The sequence below is a fragment of the Cygnus atratus genome, chromosome 19 (genome assembly GCF_013377495.2).
Source record: "Cygnus atratus isolate AKBS03 ecotype Queensland, Australia chromosome 19, CAtr_DNAZoo_HiC_assembly, whole genome shotgun sequence".
Classification (NCBI taxonomy): Eukaryota; Metazoa; Chordata; class Aves; order Anseriformes; family Anatidae; genus Cygnus; species Cygnus atratus.
This window is the reverse complement of record NC_066380.1, coordinates 5,516,730-5,533,653: the sequence shown is the minus strand read 5'-3', so window position 1 is coordinate 5,533,653 and position 16,924 is coordinate 5,516,730. Positions and strand designations below refer to the sequence as shown.

Here is a 16,924-nt window from a genome sequence, read left to right as displayed (position 1 = left end):
TGGGAACTGGCCCCCGATTTTTGGGGGAGTACAGAGGGGTCCCGGCCCCCAGGACTCGTTCCCCCCCGGGCTGGTACCGGGCACCGCGGGGCCCCCCCGAGGGTCGCTCCCCAAAGGCGCAGCGGGGCCGCCGGTGCCGAGCCCGGGGTGCGGGTGGCTGCAGCCCCCCGGGACCCACTCGGGGGGACCGGGGCCGGTCCTCGGGGCTCCGCCCGTTGGCCCGGGCCGAGGGGGGCCAAACAGCACCGAGAAACCGGGTCTGGGGGCGTCGGGGGCGCGGATTTCGTTGTGGCGAGCCGCGGCCCCAAAACACCGAGTTTTGCCCGTAAAACGAGCGCCGGCAGCGGGTGGGAGCCGCCAGGGCCGAACCGGAGCCGCCGAACCGGAGTGAACCGAACCGGATCGAGCCGGGCCCGACGGCGCTCCCCGGTCCTGCGCCCAGCTTGGCTCGGCTCGGCCGGGGGGGGCAAGCCGGGGTGTGTGAGTGCGCGTGTATGCTTGTGTATATACGTGTGTACGTGTGCATATGTGTGTGTGCGTGTATGTATATGGGCGTACATGAATGTATATGGGCGTACATGAATGTATACGGGTGTCTATGAATGTATGTGTGCACATATGTGTGCGTGCGTGTGTCTATGTGTGCGTATATGAATTTATACGCGTGTGCATGTATATGTGCGTGTGTGTGTGAATGTGTACGTGTGTATATGTGTGCGTGTATGTATATGAGCGTGTGAGCGCCGTGTCCCTCCCTCCAGCCACCCCACCCCCGGGGAGGGGAGGGCTGGAGGGGAGGGGGGCTCCGACGGCTCGCCTCGCTCCGGCAGCCCCAGTCTCTCCGGCAAACGTCAGGGAGGTCATTAATAACCAATTAGGAGGGTCAATGAAGCTCATATATAGCCGGGCGGGAGCCGCCGAGCCGCACGGAGCCCGGCCGCCGCCTCGCCCCCATGATGGGCTCGGTGCTGCCCGCCGAAGCCCTGGTGCTCAAACCCGGGCTGAAGCCGCAGGGGCTGGCCCTGGCCGAGGTGATCACGTCGGACATCCTGCACAGCTTCCTCTACGGCCGCTGGCGGAACGTGCTGGGCGAGCAGCTCTTCGAGGAGAAGAGCGGCCCCAAAACCGCCTTCACGGCCGAGGTCCTGGCGCAGTCCTTCTCCGGAGGTGAGTGCCCGGCCCCGCCGCCGTCGGGGCTTCGCCGCCGGCCGCTTTGACTCGGGCTTGACCCGAGAAAGTTCCCACCTCGGCCGCGGGCTGAGCGGGGGCAGGGGAGGGGGTCGGGGCCGCCGCTTTCCCCCGAGCCGCCCCCGGCCGCATTCAGGGCCCCGCACAATGTCTTTTCTCTCGTCCCGGCTCCCTTTTTCCCCCTCCTCTCCCACCTCCCTCTCGGATTTCTGTTCCTCTCTTAATTTACCGTGAAGGCTAATTCCATTTCCATTCACGATATGTCAACCATCTCATCTCCCCATTTTGTAAGAGGAATTCCTGGGCCCTTTTAAACAAGCCCCCGCGCCATTCAGGCACAATGTACCGCTACAGCATTCCTAAAGGACTAATGAATTTAGAATTAGCAATTTCTTTCTACTTGAGTTTAATGAATGCAGATCACTTTAACGGCATGACAAATTGCTGGATGGGCCGAAATAGACACCATTTAACCCCCTTTCTCAGCCCCGCTCCCTCGCCCGGCCCGGGCCGCTTTTCCCAGGTACCGGCTCAATGCCCTGGAGGGGAACCTTGTAGCGCTTTGTAGGAGCCCTCCCGGCCCTTTAAAAGCCCCGGCCCCGGCACAAAGCAGCGCTTTGGGGGTGCCAGCCCGGGGTCCCCGCGCCCCCCGCCCCGGCCCCGGCCCGGGGACAGCGCGGCCGGGCCCGGGGGCGGCGGCGAGGGGGGACCCCGGGGTGCGGGGGGAGGCAGCGGCCGGTCCCCCCCCCCGCCGACCCCTGTCCCCGCCGTCCTCAGAGGTGCAGAAGCTGTCCAGCCTGGTGCTGCCGTCGGAGGTGATCATCGCGCAGAGCTCCATCCCCGGCGAAGGGCTCGGCATCTTCTCCAAGACGTGGATCAAGGCGGGCACCGAGATGGGGCCCTTCACGGGCAGGGTCATCTCGCCCGAGCACGTGGACCTGTGCAAGAACAACAACCTCATGTGGGAGGTAACGGCCCCCGGGGCTTTGTCCTGAGCTCTGCGTGCCTCAGTTTCCCCTGGCTCTCCCCAGGGCAGGCTGCTTTAGGAGACCCGTGGGGCTGCAGGTGGGTGCGAGGCTCCTGCAGCCCGCTCTCGGAGCAGCCCCAAACCCCTGCTGCTCGTGTCCCATGCTGTGGGGTCGCATCCTGCCCTGCCCTTCCCTGTTTGGGGTGAAACGCCCGGCTGGTAGCTCCCCACAGCGTGCACGGTGGGTGAAACCGGCTCTGCCCATCCCCTGCTTTGTCCCAGCCCCGGTGCGGTTACCCTGAGAGAAGCCGTGGGTTTTGGGGTGATCTGAGCTGCCAGGGCATCACTGCCAGTAGAAGGGGTTTTGCTCATTTTTTTGGTTTCACTGACTGCCCGATTTGCACCGATTATTATTATTATTATTATTATTCTATGCAGAGTGGAAGCTTGCCTCACCTTTTCTGCCACCCCACCAAGTATCTTCCTGCACGGCCAGCTCCGGCAGGCCCCTTCCTGCTCCTCGCAGGGACGCCGCTTCTCCCCGAGGCGGTGGCAGGGTGCTGAGCAGCCTCTTTGGGGCTGAGCTGCCGGCTGGGCTCCGCCGAGAAGGGCACTGAGGCAGGGAGCCGGGCGGAGAACCAGCGGTGCCCACCCAGCGAGCACCCAGCACCACGATCAGGAAGGGGCCGGGCACCTCCTGTCCGGAGGCAGCTGCTCCTGGCTGCCTGCAGGGTCTCGGCCCCGAGGCCGTGCTGCTTTGGGGCTTGTCCCCAGCCGGGGACGTGATCCCAGAGCATCCCCCAGCGCCGTGATCCCCGTGCAGGAGTTGGAGGGGCTTGGTCCGCCGCGGGCAGCGCCGCCACCGAGTGCTGTGTCCCCCTGCCAGGTCTTCAACGAGGACGGCACGGTGCGGTACTTCATCGATGCCAGCCAGGAGGACCACCGCAGCTGGATGACCTACATCAAATGTGCCCGGAACGAGCAGGAGCAGAACCTGGAGGTGGTGCAGATCGGGAACAGCATCTTCTACAAGGCCATTGAGGTACACGGGGCCGGGAGGCAACGGGGAGCTGCAGGAGGGGAGCAGGGCGCTGGGAACCCACCTCTGCAGATCCCTTTCCTTGTTCGTGGGGGTGTTGCTGGAGCACCCGTGGGAGCGCAGGGCACCCAGACCTGTGGGGAAATGCCATTGCGTGGGCTTCAGGGAGGCAGCGAAGTGCCCTTCTCTTCTCTCTTCCCTTCTGGTGGGCTCATGGGGTGAGGTGTGCTGAGCACAGGGAGAGCAGACGCTGCCCAAGCTTGTTTTGGGGCATAAAATGTGAAAAGAGCTGTGATCCTGGCTCAGCCGGGGCTTTGGGCAGGGGCAGGGTTTTGATGCCGTCTTGAAAAATGGGATTTTTGCGCATGCAGAACCTGCTTCAGTGCAGCAGGGAAAAGTCTGGGGGTTCTGTGAATGCCTGGCGCTGGGTGCCAGCTGCGCTTGGCTCCGCAGCTTTCACCTGGGGGTCGCAGCAGCTCTGGGTGCAAAGGGAGCAGGAGGAGGACGGGGCTGTGGGATCCGGGCAGGGAGCGGCGCCGGTGCTGCTGCAGCCGTGCCTCGGGCATCCTGCTGCGGGCGAGGGCCTCATCCTGCCCAGCTCATCCTCACGCTCCTGTACAACATGCGGGCAAGCACTGGGTCCCAGGGATGCCCCAGGGTGCGGGGGTGAAAGCTGCGGGTGCCAGGATGGAGGCGAGTGCCCGGCTGCCCCGGCAGCATCAACCCCATGCCCGTATGAGTTGCGCGGTGCCAGTAGCACGATGGTGGGCACCAGCCCTGCTTATGTGCAGCATCCCCGTAAAATGGTCCTGGTGGAGGAGGAGGATGGCGGTAGCACAGGGCGATGTCAGCGGGCAGCTGCCCTGGCTTAAAGCGGTGCGAGGGGACAGCTCCTGCTGCTGCGGGGAGAGGGAGCGCGGCTGGGAAGAGCGCGAGCGCCCGCGGGCACTGTAGGCAAGGGCAGCTCCCCTGATCCTTTGGCCCCTGCGGTGGCTGACAGAGGAGCAGGCGGGCCGTGGGACAGGACCACGGCCAATCCTGCGCTGAGCCAGCACCGGGATTTGGGATCGGTGCAGTGGGATGGGGAAGGCGAGTAGGGGGGTGAGGGAAGAACAGCCCTGCTGCTGCTGCGGGAGGGCGCGTGTCTCTCACCGGGGTCTGCGAGCAGGAGCCCTGAGCACCTCTGTGCTGCTCTCCCCACCCTGGGTTTCCCTTCGCAGGCTTCAGCTGCGCCCAGTTTTAAGACCTGAAGTTCTTGAGGGCAGCTGTGCCTGGTGTGGCATTAGCTTAACTGCTTTTTATTCGTAGATCGTGCAGAGGTGTGCAATTCGGGGTACAGCAGTGTGTCGGCCCTTGCGGACTTGCCTATGCGGGGCAATGGGGCAGGTGAGATGAGTACTTGGGGAGGTGCGAGTAGGGGGTTATCGCATGGCGATAACTAATCCGCAGGCTCGTTCCCTGCTGGACTGAATCACTGAGCACCGGAGCAGATTAGTTTAATTCCCTCAGCACAGGCGGCGAAGTTGAAATGTGGAGAGTCGAACCCTGCGTGGTGGGGACGCGGGGATGAGAGGTGCCTGTGTCCTGCTGCAGTGCCACAGGGAGGGGAAGGGGCCGGGGCTTTCCTGGTGAGAGTGTGGGGAAGGGGAGCACCAAGAGGGTGAGGAGCTGGGTCACAGCCATGCATGACAGGTCTGGGGCCGCGTCCTTTGCGGGCTCCCCTTTCCCACCGGTGCCTGTACAGCACGCCTGTGTGCACGCACACCCCTGCGGTCCAAAACCCGCTGCCTGTTCAAACTCCTTGGGGTTTGCGCACCGAGAAGCAAAGAAAACGCAGGAGAGGTTTGCCTTTTGTGGCTCTCCCTGCTTGCTAATCCCCTAGCTCGGCGTCGCACAAACGCAGCGTCTCAGACAGGAGCGAGCTCCCTGCCCTCGCAGCCTTGTCCCCCCCCCCGCCCCAGCACCCACCTCGCCCTGCTGCAAACCCAGCACTGAGACCTCACTGGGGCAGGGCAGGCGAACGTCGCTTGCTCCTGGTGGTGCCCTCGGCTTGCAGCAGGTACCTGCAAGGGCACCATCACCCCCCGGAGCCCCACTGGCCCTGGGGTGTTCCCCACCTCCCGGCCCAGCACCAGCGAGCCGTCCGGCCCCGCTGTGCTGGGACCCCGGCGCTGTGCTTCTTCGGACGCCTTTCCCACCTGCCCACCACTTTACTGGGTTTACTGGGTGCCTTCCTCGCCGTTCGGCATCCGTATTTTCATGAGGTTTTGCTCGTTCCCGCCCTTACTCGGCGGTTTGCTTTTCCCACCCTCTTCCTCAGCGATTCCAAGTTGGAAAATGCAATACTGGAAAATACAGTGAGGGCAGTGAGCTCTGCCCTTCTATCTGCAGGCCACGAGGTTCTTAGGGGGTAATATGAATTGATTTGGGGTGCATGCATGTGAACGCGCTGCTGGCGTGTGCACCAGCTCCAGCAGACCATGCACAGGTGTGCACACCCACGATGTGCACGCAGGCATGCACTTGTTGTTGTTTTTTTTTAATCCTTCCAGCAATATTTTATTTGTATTAAAAATAGTTAACTTTCTGTTAAGAGAAAATGATGCAGAGAAACAGCACGAATTTGGAAGGGGAAGCGATATCGGCTTCTCCTTCTCAGCCTCTCGCCCTGCAGCCCCAGTGAGGCCCTTACGCAGAGGGAGACTTAAAAATACGGAGTCCGATTGCCACTGCTTTCCGCTGCTTAAAATCAGGCACATTTTCAGTGCTACGGTGATCTAACTTATGATCCGCGTTTCGTGGAAGTGGTGCTTTTCTTGAACCGCTCTGCGTATGGAAAGCCGACCTCTGCAACAGCAGACTGTCTCATTCCTAAATTAGTTTTTTAACACTAGGGACCTGCAAGGGAAAAGCATTCTTTTTTTTTTTAGGGTTATTTTTTATTGGTGTTGCCTTGTGCAGTTGCTCTGCTGTGAGAGCATCCGTGCTCCCAGCCACGGCCGCTTTGCGTGGCGAGGTTGGGCACCTTTTCCTGGCTGCACGCTCCAGGGAACAGAACCGCAGCACTGGGGGCAGGAGGGGCGCCCTCGTTTCGTGGGAGCAGGGCTGGTGAAAGAGCCCTTCCTGCCCTCTAGATCTGCCTGGGCTATTGCAGGCATTTGGGGTTCGGTGCAGGCAGCATCTCGCCCCCGAGCCATGCTCCCCTCCGCCCCCCGGGCTGGGCGAGCCCTTTGCTGCAGCTGCATTTCCACCCGAGTGCCGACACGGCCTTGCTAAAACCGCCCCGGTGGGGTGGGCGATGCTGCGCGTGTCCTGCAGCGAGGGGGTGCCCACGGCTGCGCCCAGAGCCGCAGCGCCGTGCGGGGGCGCTGAGCTGGGTGTCCACGTCAGTGCTGCCCGCTCCGGTGTCTTGCACCTCGCTGCGTGTTGTGGGATGGCTTATTTCTCTGCGCTGCTGCATCCTCGCCTCCCTGAGCTGCAGGGACCGCAGGGGCTGTGCTCCGTCGCTGCCGGGTCACCGGTTGTCACCTTCCTGGCCCTGGGGGACACCAAGGTGCATCTCTGTGCCGGCGGTGTGTGGTGCTGAGCTGTGCCACCACCTCCAGCACCGCAGCATGGGCAGCGCCGGGACTTTTGGCAGGACCCGATGGCAGCGCGACCTTTTAGGGATGGGGGACGGCCAGAGGGGTCCGCAGCGACCGGCTGAGGGTGCGGGTAGAGCCGCGCCATCCCGACCCCCCCGTCTGTTTGTCTCTCTCCAGATGATTCCTCCGGATCAGGAGCTGCTGGTCTGGTACGGGAACTCCCACAACACCTTCCTGGGCATCCCGGGCGTGCCGGGGCTGGAAGAGGAGCAGAAGAAGAACAAGCATGGTAAGTAACATCGGAGACAGACACGGGCACGGCATCCGTGTTGTTCTCTGCTCACCCTGTCCCCAGCCCTGAGGGCAGGGGTGGGCATGGGGCAGGGACCCCCTCAGCTCTCTGGGGACAAACACGGGGAACATCGAGCAGCACAACGCACCCCATGCTGGGCACACAACCCCACGTAGCTCTCCCTGGCTCCACGATCTTCCTGGGAGAGGCTGATCTGCCTCGGCTGTACTGCAGAGCCCATCTTCCCTGAGGCAGAGCCATGCAGCTGGGGCAGGTCCCCGGGATTTGGGGACCACCTCCGTGCACGACTTGTCCCTGGCTGGTGCTGGTGCTGCGACCAGCGACTGCTGGGCAGGGAGGGAGCCCTGACGCACTGCGAGATGCTGGGATGCAGTCACGTATTTTCCTGCTCTGCATTTAACAGCACAAGCTGTTTTTTTCCCCAGATCCCCAGCGCAGGCTTCTCTTCCCCTGGGCTCTTGCTCTCTGCCTGTTTCGGTGGCTCCCCAGGGCGCTCCTCTGCAGGCAGGCAGCGGGTCCCTTTTGGGGCTCACCCAAAGGGTGAGCTGGGCTCAGAGCCGAGCCCCTCCGTGCTCCCCGCTCCGTGCGAGCAGGGTCAGAGCCCAGCAGGGCAGGGGGCGAAGCTGGGACTGAGGCATGGCACTGCTGGCAGCTCCCTGTCACCCTCCTGCATCACGCGCCCACGTCGCTGCTCCGGGTGGCTGCGGCGTGCGGCTGGGGGCACCCGGACAGGGGCACGGGGAGGTGCCTGCCCCAAACCCTCAGCACCACCTCGCTCCACCCCTGCTCTCTGATCCTGGCTGCTTTGGCCGTGTAGGCGCAGGAGAAATGAGAGGTAGCCAAAGGAGGGGGAAAGCGCATCCCATGTGAAATCCCTTTCTGTAGGGGGAACGGGTCAGCTTGAGCATCCCCCCTCACCTTAATTGGGGTGAGCCTGCTCCCAGCTCCGTCCCCATCCCAAATCCACAAACACCAGCCTGAGATCTTGCAGTGCTGGGGCTGGTTGTGTCTGCTCGTGGGCACCCTCAGCAGGCAGGGGAGCCAGCGAGGGGGCACGGGGTGGTTATTTAGGGCAGTCAGCACTGCGGGCAACTCAGGAATGGGGGTGAGCCCGGAGGGCAGCACCTGACCGCTGCATCTGTCGTCCCCAGAGGACTTCCACGCGGTGGAGACGGGGGCCAGCACGACCGGGCGCATGCGCTGCGTCATCTGCCACCGCGGCTTCAACTCCCGCAGCAACCTGCGCTCCCACATGCGCATCCACACCCTGGACAAGCCCTTCGTGTGCCGCTTCTGCAACCGCCGCTTCAGCCAGTCCTCCACCCTCCGCAACCACGTCCGCTTGCACACCGGTGAGCGGCCCTACAAGTGCCAGGTTTGCCAAAGTGCCTACTCCCAGCTCGCCGGGCTGCGGGCACACCAGAAAAGCGCCCGCCACCGGCCCCCCAACGCCTCCCTGCAGGCTCACTCCCCTGCCCTGCCCGTGCCCCATCCTGCCTCCCTGGCCCATCACATCCCCACCATGGTGCTGTGAGCCCCGGCACGGCAGCGGGTTTTCGGAAAGCCGCTGCCAACGGGCAAAAGACTGGCGCTGAGACATGCAAAAAGCCGGGGGCCCTTGGCAGAGCTGGGGGGCAGAGGCAGGGCTGCTTTGCGTGGTGAGCAGGGCACTGGTTTCGTTTTGGAGCATCGCCGTGTGCGTGGGGTTTGGTGGGAGGGGAGACTGGGACCCACCCCCCCCAGCTCTGCGGGCTGCACCTTGCTGGGTGCTCCCCGAGGGGGTGCGATAGAGGGTGAGCTGCTTGTCCCCGGGGCTGGCAGGGGGACAGGGGCGAAGGGATGGTGCATCCACGGGCAGGGCACGGCGCGGCGTCTCGTGGATTTGCTGGTGCACTACGGACAGGCTGGGGCAGCCTCAAGGCTGTGCCTGGATGAATCACGCCTGGGTTCTGCAGACAATTTGGTGGAAAGACAAATTGCTCTTGCCCCTTCTTTCTGCCCCAGCAAGTGCCCAGCAGAGAGACGTGGCACGGCCCTGCTGGGGCCATCAGCTTTCTCTCTGGTGGCCCTTCCCAAGGGACAGATTTCCCTCCTGGGGAGCCCTGATTCAGCAAACGGTCGTGTTTCCCCCTGAGCTGCATTCAGCCTCCCTGCCTGCCTTCCTCCAGCCCCAGCCGTGCGCTGGGGTTCGCCCAGCGCCTGCGGGTGATGGGGTTGGGGTGCCGTGCTGGAGGGGACAAGCCAAGGGACACCCCCAGCACGACGTGCCCGCCGGGAATGCCCATCCACGGGCAGGTGTCGTGGGGTGCTGCTCCAGCATCGCTCCCCATCGCTCCCTGCAGCCGTGAGGGGACATTTCGCTGTTCCGTCTGCTGCCCTCTGGGGACAGAAAACCCGTCCCTGGGCCAGCTCCGTCCCCAAGGACAACTCTAAGCGCCCTCTGGAGTCCTGCCACGTGCGAGAGGAGCTGTGTATCATAAAGCTTGAAAGAAGGTATTCTAATATTAATTATAAGTCTAAGATGTGTAAAGTTCTCACAAACTGTGTTTTACTTCCAGGAAAAAAAAAAAAGGAAAAAAAACCTGTCACTTTAACTTTGTAAATATTTATGTAAAACATTATTTACAAAACTTTGATATTATATATTATTTGATTGTATATGTACACAGTGTAAATACATTTGTACCTCTCTCTTGTATTCTAAATAAAAATTACTTGGAACATTTATCATTTAGAAGATGGATAGTGTTGAGAGCTTTATTTTGCTCTGTGCTGGGTGGAAGAATATAGTGATCAGGAAGAGTTAGTCTCAAATAACATGAGGCAAATAAGTGTATGTAGCATTGACTGTTGGACCAAGCTGTGAGAAGAGGAAAGATCAGCTCTAGGAAACAGAAACCATTCTGCAGATCAAAAGCGAAGGGATGCGTTCACGCTAGTAACAGATGGGGTGGTACTATTTGGGCTGGTCCCTCCCTGCCTCCACTTGTACAGTCTCTGTTTGAAACAACAACTGTTGATATCTTTTAATACCTTCCGTGAAATAATAGTCATATTTCAGCTGTGACAGGCTACGGGTGCAAGTTTTGCTTGAAATAATAATAATATTTGATTTTGGTGAGGAACCGAAGCATTCACGGAGGGTCAGCCCTAGCTTTTTTTTTTTTCCTCTGTATTTTCTCAGCAGCTCTAAGACTCTAACTGGTGTTTGGAGGAAATGAATAAAACTTCCACACAAACGTATTATTTAATGTTAGAGCAGCTCTGCCAAGGGTAAATCCTTCATCCTTCATGAGCGCTTTTCGGGCACTATGCTTCCCTGCAGACACAGGCTGTGGGCTCATTACGGGCATCACTTGGGCGGGTGACTCTGCTGTGTAATGCAGGTCAGGCCGGTCTTCTGCTCACTGCCTGGCTCCTCCATGCCCGTGGTGTGTGCTTCAGCCTCTGCGCTTTGCTGACGGGGCTGGAGGAGCTCTTCCAGGCACCTTCATTTCATCTTGGGAGACAATCACAGCATTGTCTCAAAAAAAAAAAAAAAAAAAAAAAAGGGAAATAATTTACATGTACACGCACATAAGCAGAAATTAAGAGTTGAGGGGGGGGCTGCTCTCCTTCACCTTCAGGTCGAACATTTCGCTCTGTTCCCTGCTTGCTGACTTTATCCCCTTCCACCACAGCCTCAGCCAGCACAGGGCTGTGTCGCACCACCAGTACGAAGCAGCAGCGCCTGTGTTTCCCCACAGCCAATTCCCCTGGTAAGAAATGGCTGCCGGGCCTGGCCTGGCCTGGCTCAACGCACTGGGCTGCAGGGCAGGGCCCCGAGCTGAGGGGCTGGGGGCTCGGGGAGCCCCAGGCCGGGGCTGCGGGGTGAGGAGAGGCCGGTGCGGGTCCCCCGCCTCGGCACCTCAGAGGCCCGGCACAGGGTTGAAGGCGCCTTGCCCGCACCAAACATGGCCCCCCTCTCCCTTTCGATCCCAACGCAGGGAAGCCCCCGCCTCCCGGTCGTGCCAGCAACCAAAATGGCCTCCCAGCACGAAGGCGGCGCTACACCTGCTGCTGCCCCCCCGCCTCCACAGCGGCCCTCACTCAAGATGGCGGCGCCCACGGCCTCAGGCGCGCTTTTTGCCAGCAGCCAGGATGGCGGCCGGAAGGCGCGTGTGGAAGGGGGCGCCGGCGCCGCGCCGCCCGTCTCCAAGATGGCGGCTGTCGCCATGAGGCTGCCGGTATCCCGCAAGGCGGTGGCGCCGAGCAGGCCGCGGGGCGGCGAGAAGCACCTGGTGGCGCCGGGGGACACCATCACCACGGACACGGGCTACATGAGGTGGGGGCCGCGGCGGCGGGGGAAGCTGCGGGGAGGCGGGGGCCGGCCGGTGTCGGGCTCTCTTCAGGTTCCCGTTCCCACCGCAGGGGCCATGGCACCTACGTGGATGAGGAGAAGCTCATCGCCTCGGTGGCCGGTGCTGTGGAGAGGGTGAACAAGCTGGTGTGCGTCAAAGCGCTGAAGACCAGGTGAGTACCTAAGCTTTGGTTACGGTGCGGGTGATGCAGGAGCCAAGGTGTGGGTGGGTTGCTGTGGGAAAAGATGTGATTAATAATTAATGAACTGCTCTCTGTTCCCTCCACCAGGTACAACGGTGAAGTCGGCGACATCGTGGTTGGGAGGATCACGGAGGTAAAGCCTGCAGGCCCCCGCTGTGCTGCCCTGCTCGAGGCGTGACTTTAGGGGGCTCCTAAAAGCTGTGCTGGTGTCAGGGCGTTGTGGTTCTTGGTGCTGCAGGGCAGCCGAGTGCTTGCAGGGTTGGATGTGGCGCTCTTTCAGTCTGCAGGACTTTGAATAAAACACCTGCTGAGAACAGAGGAGAATATATTTGGTTACAGAGGCACTGTTAGCATATGCTTTTTCAAAAAGGTGAAGCTGAAAGTAGGCTGCAGTGCTGTCTCAACTCCCGCTTGTCTCAGTGCTGGTACAGACCCAACAGAAGCACTTGTGCAGGTCCTGGGGTGGGCTGTTGTGGTCACGTCACTGCTCATGGCCTTTTGGCGTGAATCTGTTCAGGTGCCGAAGATCTCTGAAGAGATCTTGTTAATTTTCTGAGTGTACAGCAACAGATTTTTTCTTTTCCAGGTTCAGCAGAAACGATGGAAAGTGGAAACCAATTCCAGGCTAGATTCAGTCTTGTTGCTGTCATCTATGAATTTACCTGGTGGGGAACTGGTGAGTGCAGTTTGTACAGAGAAGTGCCAGAGCCCTGTCTTGTTCTGCTTCCACAGCAGGAAGTTCTGGAGAGCCCGTCCCACAGTTAGCACACAAGTAGCGTTGGTTTTTGTTCCTGCAGGAGGGTCTGTAGTACTCTGGTAACTTCTTTTAGGGTTATTTTGACATAAACACTTCCGTGATTTAAAGGTGTGCTGACCAGTTTACCTGATTTTTCTTGGTGACCAGATTGCATTTTTCACAGCATCCTAAAGAGATGGTCCCCCCTAGCATAGGTATTAATTAACGTTTTCTAATTCTTAGTGATGTGTAATTTTTTCTGGCATTGTTCTTTTCAGAGAAGGAGATCGGCAGAAGACGAGCTTGCAATGAGGGACTATCTGCAGGAAGGGGACCTCATCAGTGTATCCTTCCACTGCTTGCATTCAGACAGAAGAGTCAGGGGGCATGGGGGGAACACCTAGACCTCAGCCAGCCTGGCTGACACAGAGAGCTCTCTGCCACGGGCAGCCGGTGGCTGTTGGCTCTGAGCAGCAGTAGGGAGCTTGTTTCCTTAACTGGCCCTGACAGGCAGAAGTCCAGTCTGTCTTTTCTGATGGAGCTGTGTCACTGCACACCCGGAGTCTGAAATACGGGAAGGTAAATTTTTCAAAAGCACTCGGTCTTGGCCTAATTTTGTTCCATTTAGCTTACATGAGTGTCTAGCATGGTGCTGAGCACTCTTTAGATTTCCTAAACTGCGTAACTGGCTGGAATTGGAAGCAGTTTAGAGCTCTTTCTCTGATGGCATCTCCTTGCTACAAAAAGAGGGGTGTGAGAAAGGCAGAAAGAAGAGGAGATGTCCCTTTGAAGAGAGCTCTGGTGAAGGGTATCGTTTAGCATATCGGAAAGTTATAGCTAGGCTGGTGGTCCTGTGTTAGAAGGCCAGGCCTTTCTTAAATACAACACAGCTCTATCCATGTCAGTAGAATTTATTTGATTTATATCAAGGTAACAGTATGATTTGGCCTTTTGGGGAGATTTTTAAGAAAAGCTCTGGAGAAGAACAGGGTGTTATAACCCATTTGTGCAGGTTAGGAAGAGTCTTAGCTCCCACACTGGAACACAAAGAAGAGTTCCCCAACGCAGAGAGCGTGCGCTTTGAACTGCTGCTGTCGCTGTTACGGATTGTGAGTCCTGTTTCCCCCACGAGCTGCTTGGGAGTTGAAACCCAGGGAGAAAAATCTTCTGGCTCAAACTTTATCATTCCTCTTCTGCAGGTCATTGCCCCTGTGACTTGTTTCTCACTCCAGGGCTCTATTTTAGGCTTTACGCAGTCGGCATTTATCTCTGGTTTTGTGCATTGAAATAAGCCAAGGGGCCATTGGAGCGCAGGCTGCAGTCAGGATTACTAGACCGAGGGTATTAGCACTTAAAAGATGAAAGCGAAGTGTGCTTATTGCACAAAGGGTGAAGGACAGCGACTGGATTAAGAGGGAAAGTGTTCTTCTAAATTGGGCCTCTCAGTCGTCATTTTTCTGCAGGGAGGGTTGATGTCTAGTTACGATCGAGATATTATTAACATTTGTGCTAAGCACTTAGAGTATTCTTCATCTTCAAAGGACTGCACAGGCATTAGCTAATCCTTCCAGCACTCCCAGAGGCAGGCAGGTTTTATATTCACTGTTTCACAGGAAAGAATGTTAAAATTGACCAGTTCTTCGACCAAAAATGGAGTGCATGTCAGTGACTTGATGTTATCCATGGTGGCTTGTGTCTCTCACGCTGAGTGTCGTGGTCTCTTCTTCAGCTTGGCCAGGGTGTGCTCGTTCAGGTCTCGCCCTCCCTCGTGAAACGCCAGAAGACTCACTTCCACGACTTGCCCTGTGGTGCATCTGTGATCCTCGGCAACAACGGTTTCATCTGGATCTACCCAACTACAGAGCAGAAAGATGAAGAGGCAGGGGGCTTCACCACCAACCTAGAGGTGAGAGGACACGGAGGATGACGAACCTTGTTCTACCAATGATGCTTTGCTAGTTTAACGTGGTCCAAGAGGCACACGAATAACTTGAGGCTTTCAAGAAGTGGGATATTAGATTTGTGCAAAACATTTTTTATAGTAGGTTTGCATTATTTCTGTGTGTACTCATCTCTTTTCGTCTGTCCTTCCTCAGCCAGTTCCCTTGTCTGACCGGGAGGTGATCTCACGGCTCCGAAACTGCATTGTGGCTCTGGCTACTCAGAAGTTGATGCTCTTTGACACTAGCATCCTGTATTGCTATGAGGCATCCCTTCCTCATCAGGTACAGAAGCCAGTGTCGTACACTTTATTCCACACTCTGGGGAGGGATTAGAAAGGCTGCATCAGTTGCTGCTGAAGTTAGTAAGTTATGTGGTAGGGCTTCTTTTTATCTTTCCAAAGGATTTTGTAGTAAATGATAATATGAACTTCCCCCTTACACATGACATAAATTGCCTTGGACATTTTCAGAAATAGTTCGAAGGGTTCTGGCTCTGGCAAAGCCCGCCTATTTCTGTAGAGAAAGTAGTTAAGTTTTTTGATACATGTTGTGTATCTCTTGCTGGGTGGGATTATGGACCATCTGTGATCCCTGTGAAAATAGCATTGCATTTGAGATTGTATGAGGCTAAGGTGCAGTTTGAGAACAAGTGAAAAAGCAAGCATCGTGTATTGTACAGAGACTGGCCTTCTGTTTATAGCTTCATTCTGCACGTGCTGGTAGGCTCCCTCAGTTTCAGCTCTTGCTGTTGTACACCTTTCCTCCGTGAGTTTGTAGGTTCTGCCAGGACAATCATTAGCAGTTCTCGTGTCATAAACAAGTAAGATCTGAAGTGGCTTTTTCTTTCATCCACAGTGGCAGTACACTCAGCTAGATGGGGTGTTCTTTTGAACTGTTCTCCTGGTTAAGACATCTTGTCCCTTCCCAAATACTGGTTTATGGCCTTCCGTAAAGGTTGGGAGTTGTTAGTAGATTCTCCTTTGATTTCTTATGGTCTCTATATGAAATAGTAGGCTGGCAAAGTTAACTTGGAGTGCAATGGTAGTAGTTGTTTTTTGGTGCCAATGTTACTCTTCTTTCCACTCCAGATCAAGGATATTCTCAAACCAGAGGTGACGGAGGAGATCGTTCTGGAAACCCGGCAGAGGTTGTTGGATCTGGAGGGATAGTGTCAGAAGCAGTTATTTGAAGCCCCACCATGGCAGCTTTTGATTCTCAGTATTTTTTTTTTCAGTGTTTGAGTTCCAGGCATTCATTCCATACTTCAGAAATTACCAAAATTGCTCATTTTAACTCCTTGGATACCTCCTGAGTCCTTTTAGTACGATAGTACTAAATAGTACTTGAGTACAATAGCCTTTTAGTACAGCAGTACATATCTGACCTTTATGAAGAGACAGGATACAACTGGGACATACCTTGTTGCTGTGTCTAGTGCCCCTGAATTTGGTGTAGAACAATAGGGAGGAAAGGATGTGCTTTGTGATTGGTTTCTTCCTTCCCAAAGGCTTTTAAATTGTTTTTAATTTTTCTTTATTGTGATGCAGATCTGCCAGTCTGACTTAGAGTTTTTATTTTCTGTCTTTGAGACTGCAGAAGTACAAGTCTTCAGAGGAAAGGAGCATATAACCACATTGTGAGTTTAGATGTTCATGGTTTATATGTCTCAAGGGTTTGAGACTGGATGTGGCTGTCCACATGACCCGGGTAGCCACGGGCAAGCAGCGCCTTCTCAATCTGTGTGCATCCTGCTAGTCCCTTTTATACGCCTGATGTGGCGAGCTTGTCCTCTGAAGAGGCTCCGGTATTGTTTTCTATAAAAATATTTTATATTTCAATAAATTTTTTGAAACAGAGGTAGTTGTTCAGGAGCGTGTGCATTGGTTTATCCTCCTCCGGAATGAATTTGGTCTAACTAGAGAACTACAGTTGGCTTAAGTTTCCTTGTGCCAGGACTCTTGGAATGGTTGCAGTGTCCTGGTGCCTCCCCTTCCACTGTCGCTCTTCATCCCTTTCAAACAGGACTTGACCTTCATTTTCAGCATGTCTTCCATGCAGGGTAAGTGTGTAGGTGCCTGGCACTGTTCACAGTGGCTTTCTCTCAATTTTGCGTCACCGCAAGATGCCATGGAAAGGTGAGTCATACAGCTGTGTCAGGGCTGGGGGAGGCAGGGAGCCCAGCAGGACACTGGCCTGAGGACCTTGGTTAGAGGTGGGCGTGCTGAGCCAGATGTTGTCACTTGCCTTCCCTGTGCAGAATGGATTTGATGCTTTTCTTTCAATATCCTTTCAGATCTCTGATGTCGTATTAGAACTGTTTGTTTTATATGTGTATTGTGTGTGTGTGTATGTATATATTTGTTTCGTATTAGAGCTGCTTGCACCACGTTGTTATAGTTGTTAAAAAGGCTGAAAAATCAAAAAGTCTACCCCAATTCCCCCTGAATCTAATCTTAATGTTTCAAGTTCTCATGCTTGCCTCAGGCAAAAGGAAAAAAAATTTTGCTCAGTCTTTTCCTGGAAACAATAAATATCTTTCCTTGCTTTTCATCTGGTTCAGACTGCTCTGCCTGTGGTCCAGAGTAAGCACTAGGTGGCAGCTTCAGATCGTG

The 16,924-nt window shown here is 56.7% G+C and overlaps 2 protein-coding genes across 2 annotated transcripts; both read left to right on the top strand.

Annotated features, from left to right (window-relative positions):
• Window positions 1–953: 953 nt before the first annotated feature.
• On the top strand, window positions 954–8,625 carry PRDM12 (PR/SET domain 12). Its single transcript, XM_035555313.1, has 5 exons — window positions 954–1,167; window positions 1,966–2,156; window positions 3,042–3,197; window positions 6,956–7,067; window positions 8,243–8,625. Exons 1-5 carry the CDS (start codon window positions 954–956, stop codon window positions 8,623–8,625), a joined length of 1,056 nt encoding a protein of 351 aa, XP_035411206.1.
• A 2,630-nt stretch (window positions 8,626–11,255) lies between these two features.
• On the top strand, window positions 11,256–16,168 carry EXOSC2 (exosome component 2). Its single transcript, XM_035555392.2, has 9 exons — window positions 11,256–11,415; window positions 11,502–11,603; window positions 11,721–11,766; window positions 12,220–12,309; window positions 12,648–12,713; window positions 12,880–12,948; window positions 14,099–14,275; window positions 14,466–14,594; window positions 15,401–16,168. The coding sequence occupies exons 1-9, from the start codon at window positions 11,291–11,293 to the stop codon at window positions 15,479–15,481; spliced, it is 885 nt and encodes a 294-aa protein (XP_035411285.1). The 5' UTR covers window positions 11,256–11,290; the 3' UTR covers window positions 15,482–16,168.
• The last annotated feature ends 756 nt before the right edge of the window (window positions 16,169–16,924 follow it).

Bases quoted from the DNA above. Each gene is read 5' to 3' on its own strand.
- PRDM12 (XM_035555313.1), top strand. From the start codon at position 954: ATGATGGGCTCGGTGCTGCCCGCCGAAGCCCTGGTGCTCAAACCCGGG. The intron at 1,168-1,965 runs GTGAGTGCCCGG...CGCCGTCCTCAG, and splicing joins GGCGCAGTCCTTCTCCGGAG to AGGTGCAGAAGCTGTCCAGC. The intron at 7,068-8,242 runs GTAAGTAACATC...TGTCGTCCCCAG, and splicing joins GCAGAAGAAGAACAAGCATG to AGGACTTCCACGCGGTGGAG.
- EXOSC2 (XM_035555392.2), top strand. From the start codon at position 11,291: ATGGCGGCTGTCGCCATGAGGCTGCCGGTATCCCGCAAGGCGGTGGCG. The intron at 11,767-12,219 runs GTAAAGCCTGCA...TTTCTTTTCCAG, and splicing joins TGGTTGGGAGGATCACGGAG to GTTCAGCAGAAACGATGGAA. The intron at 14,595-15,400 runs GTACAGAAGCCA...TTTCCACTCCAG, and splicing joins AGGCATCCCTTCCTCATCAG to ATCAAGGATATTCTCAAACC.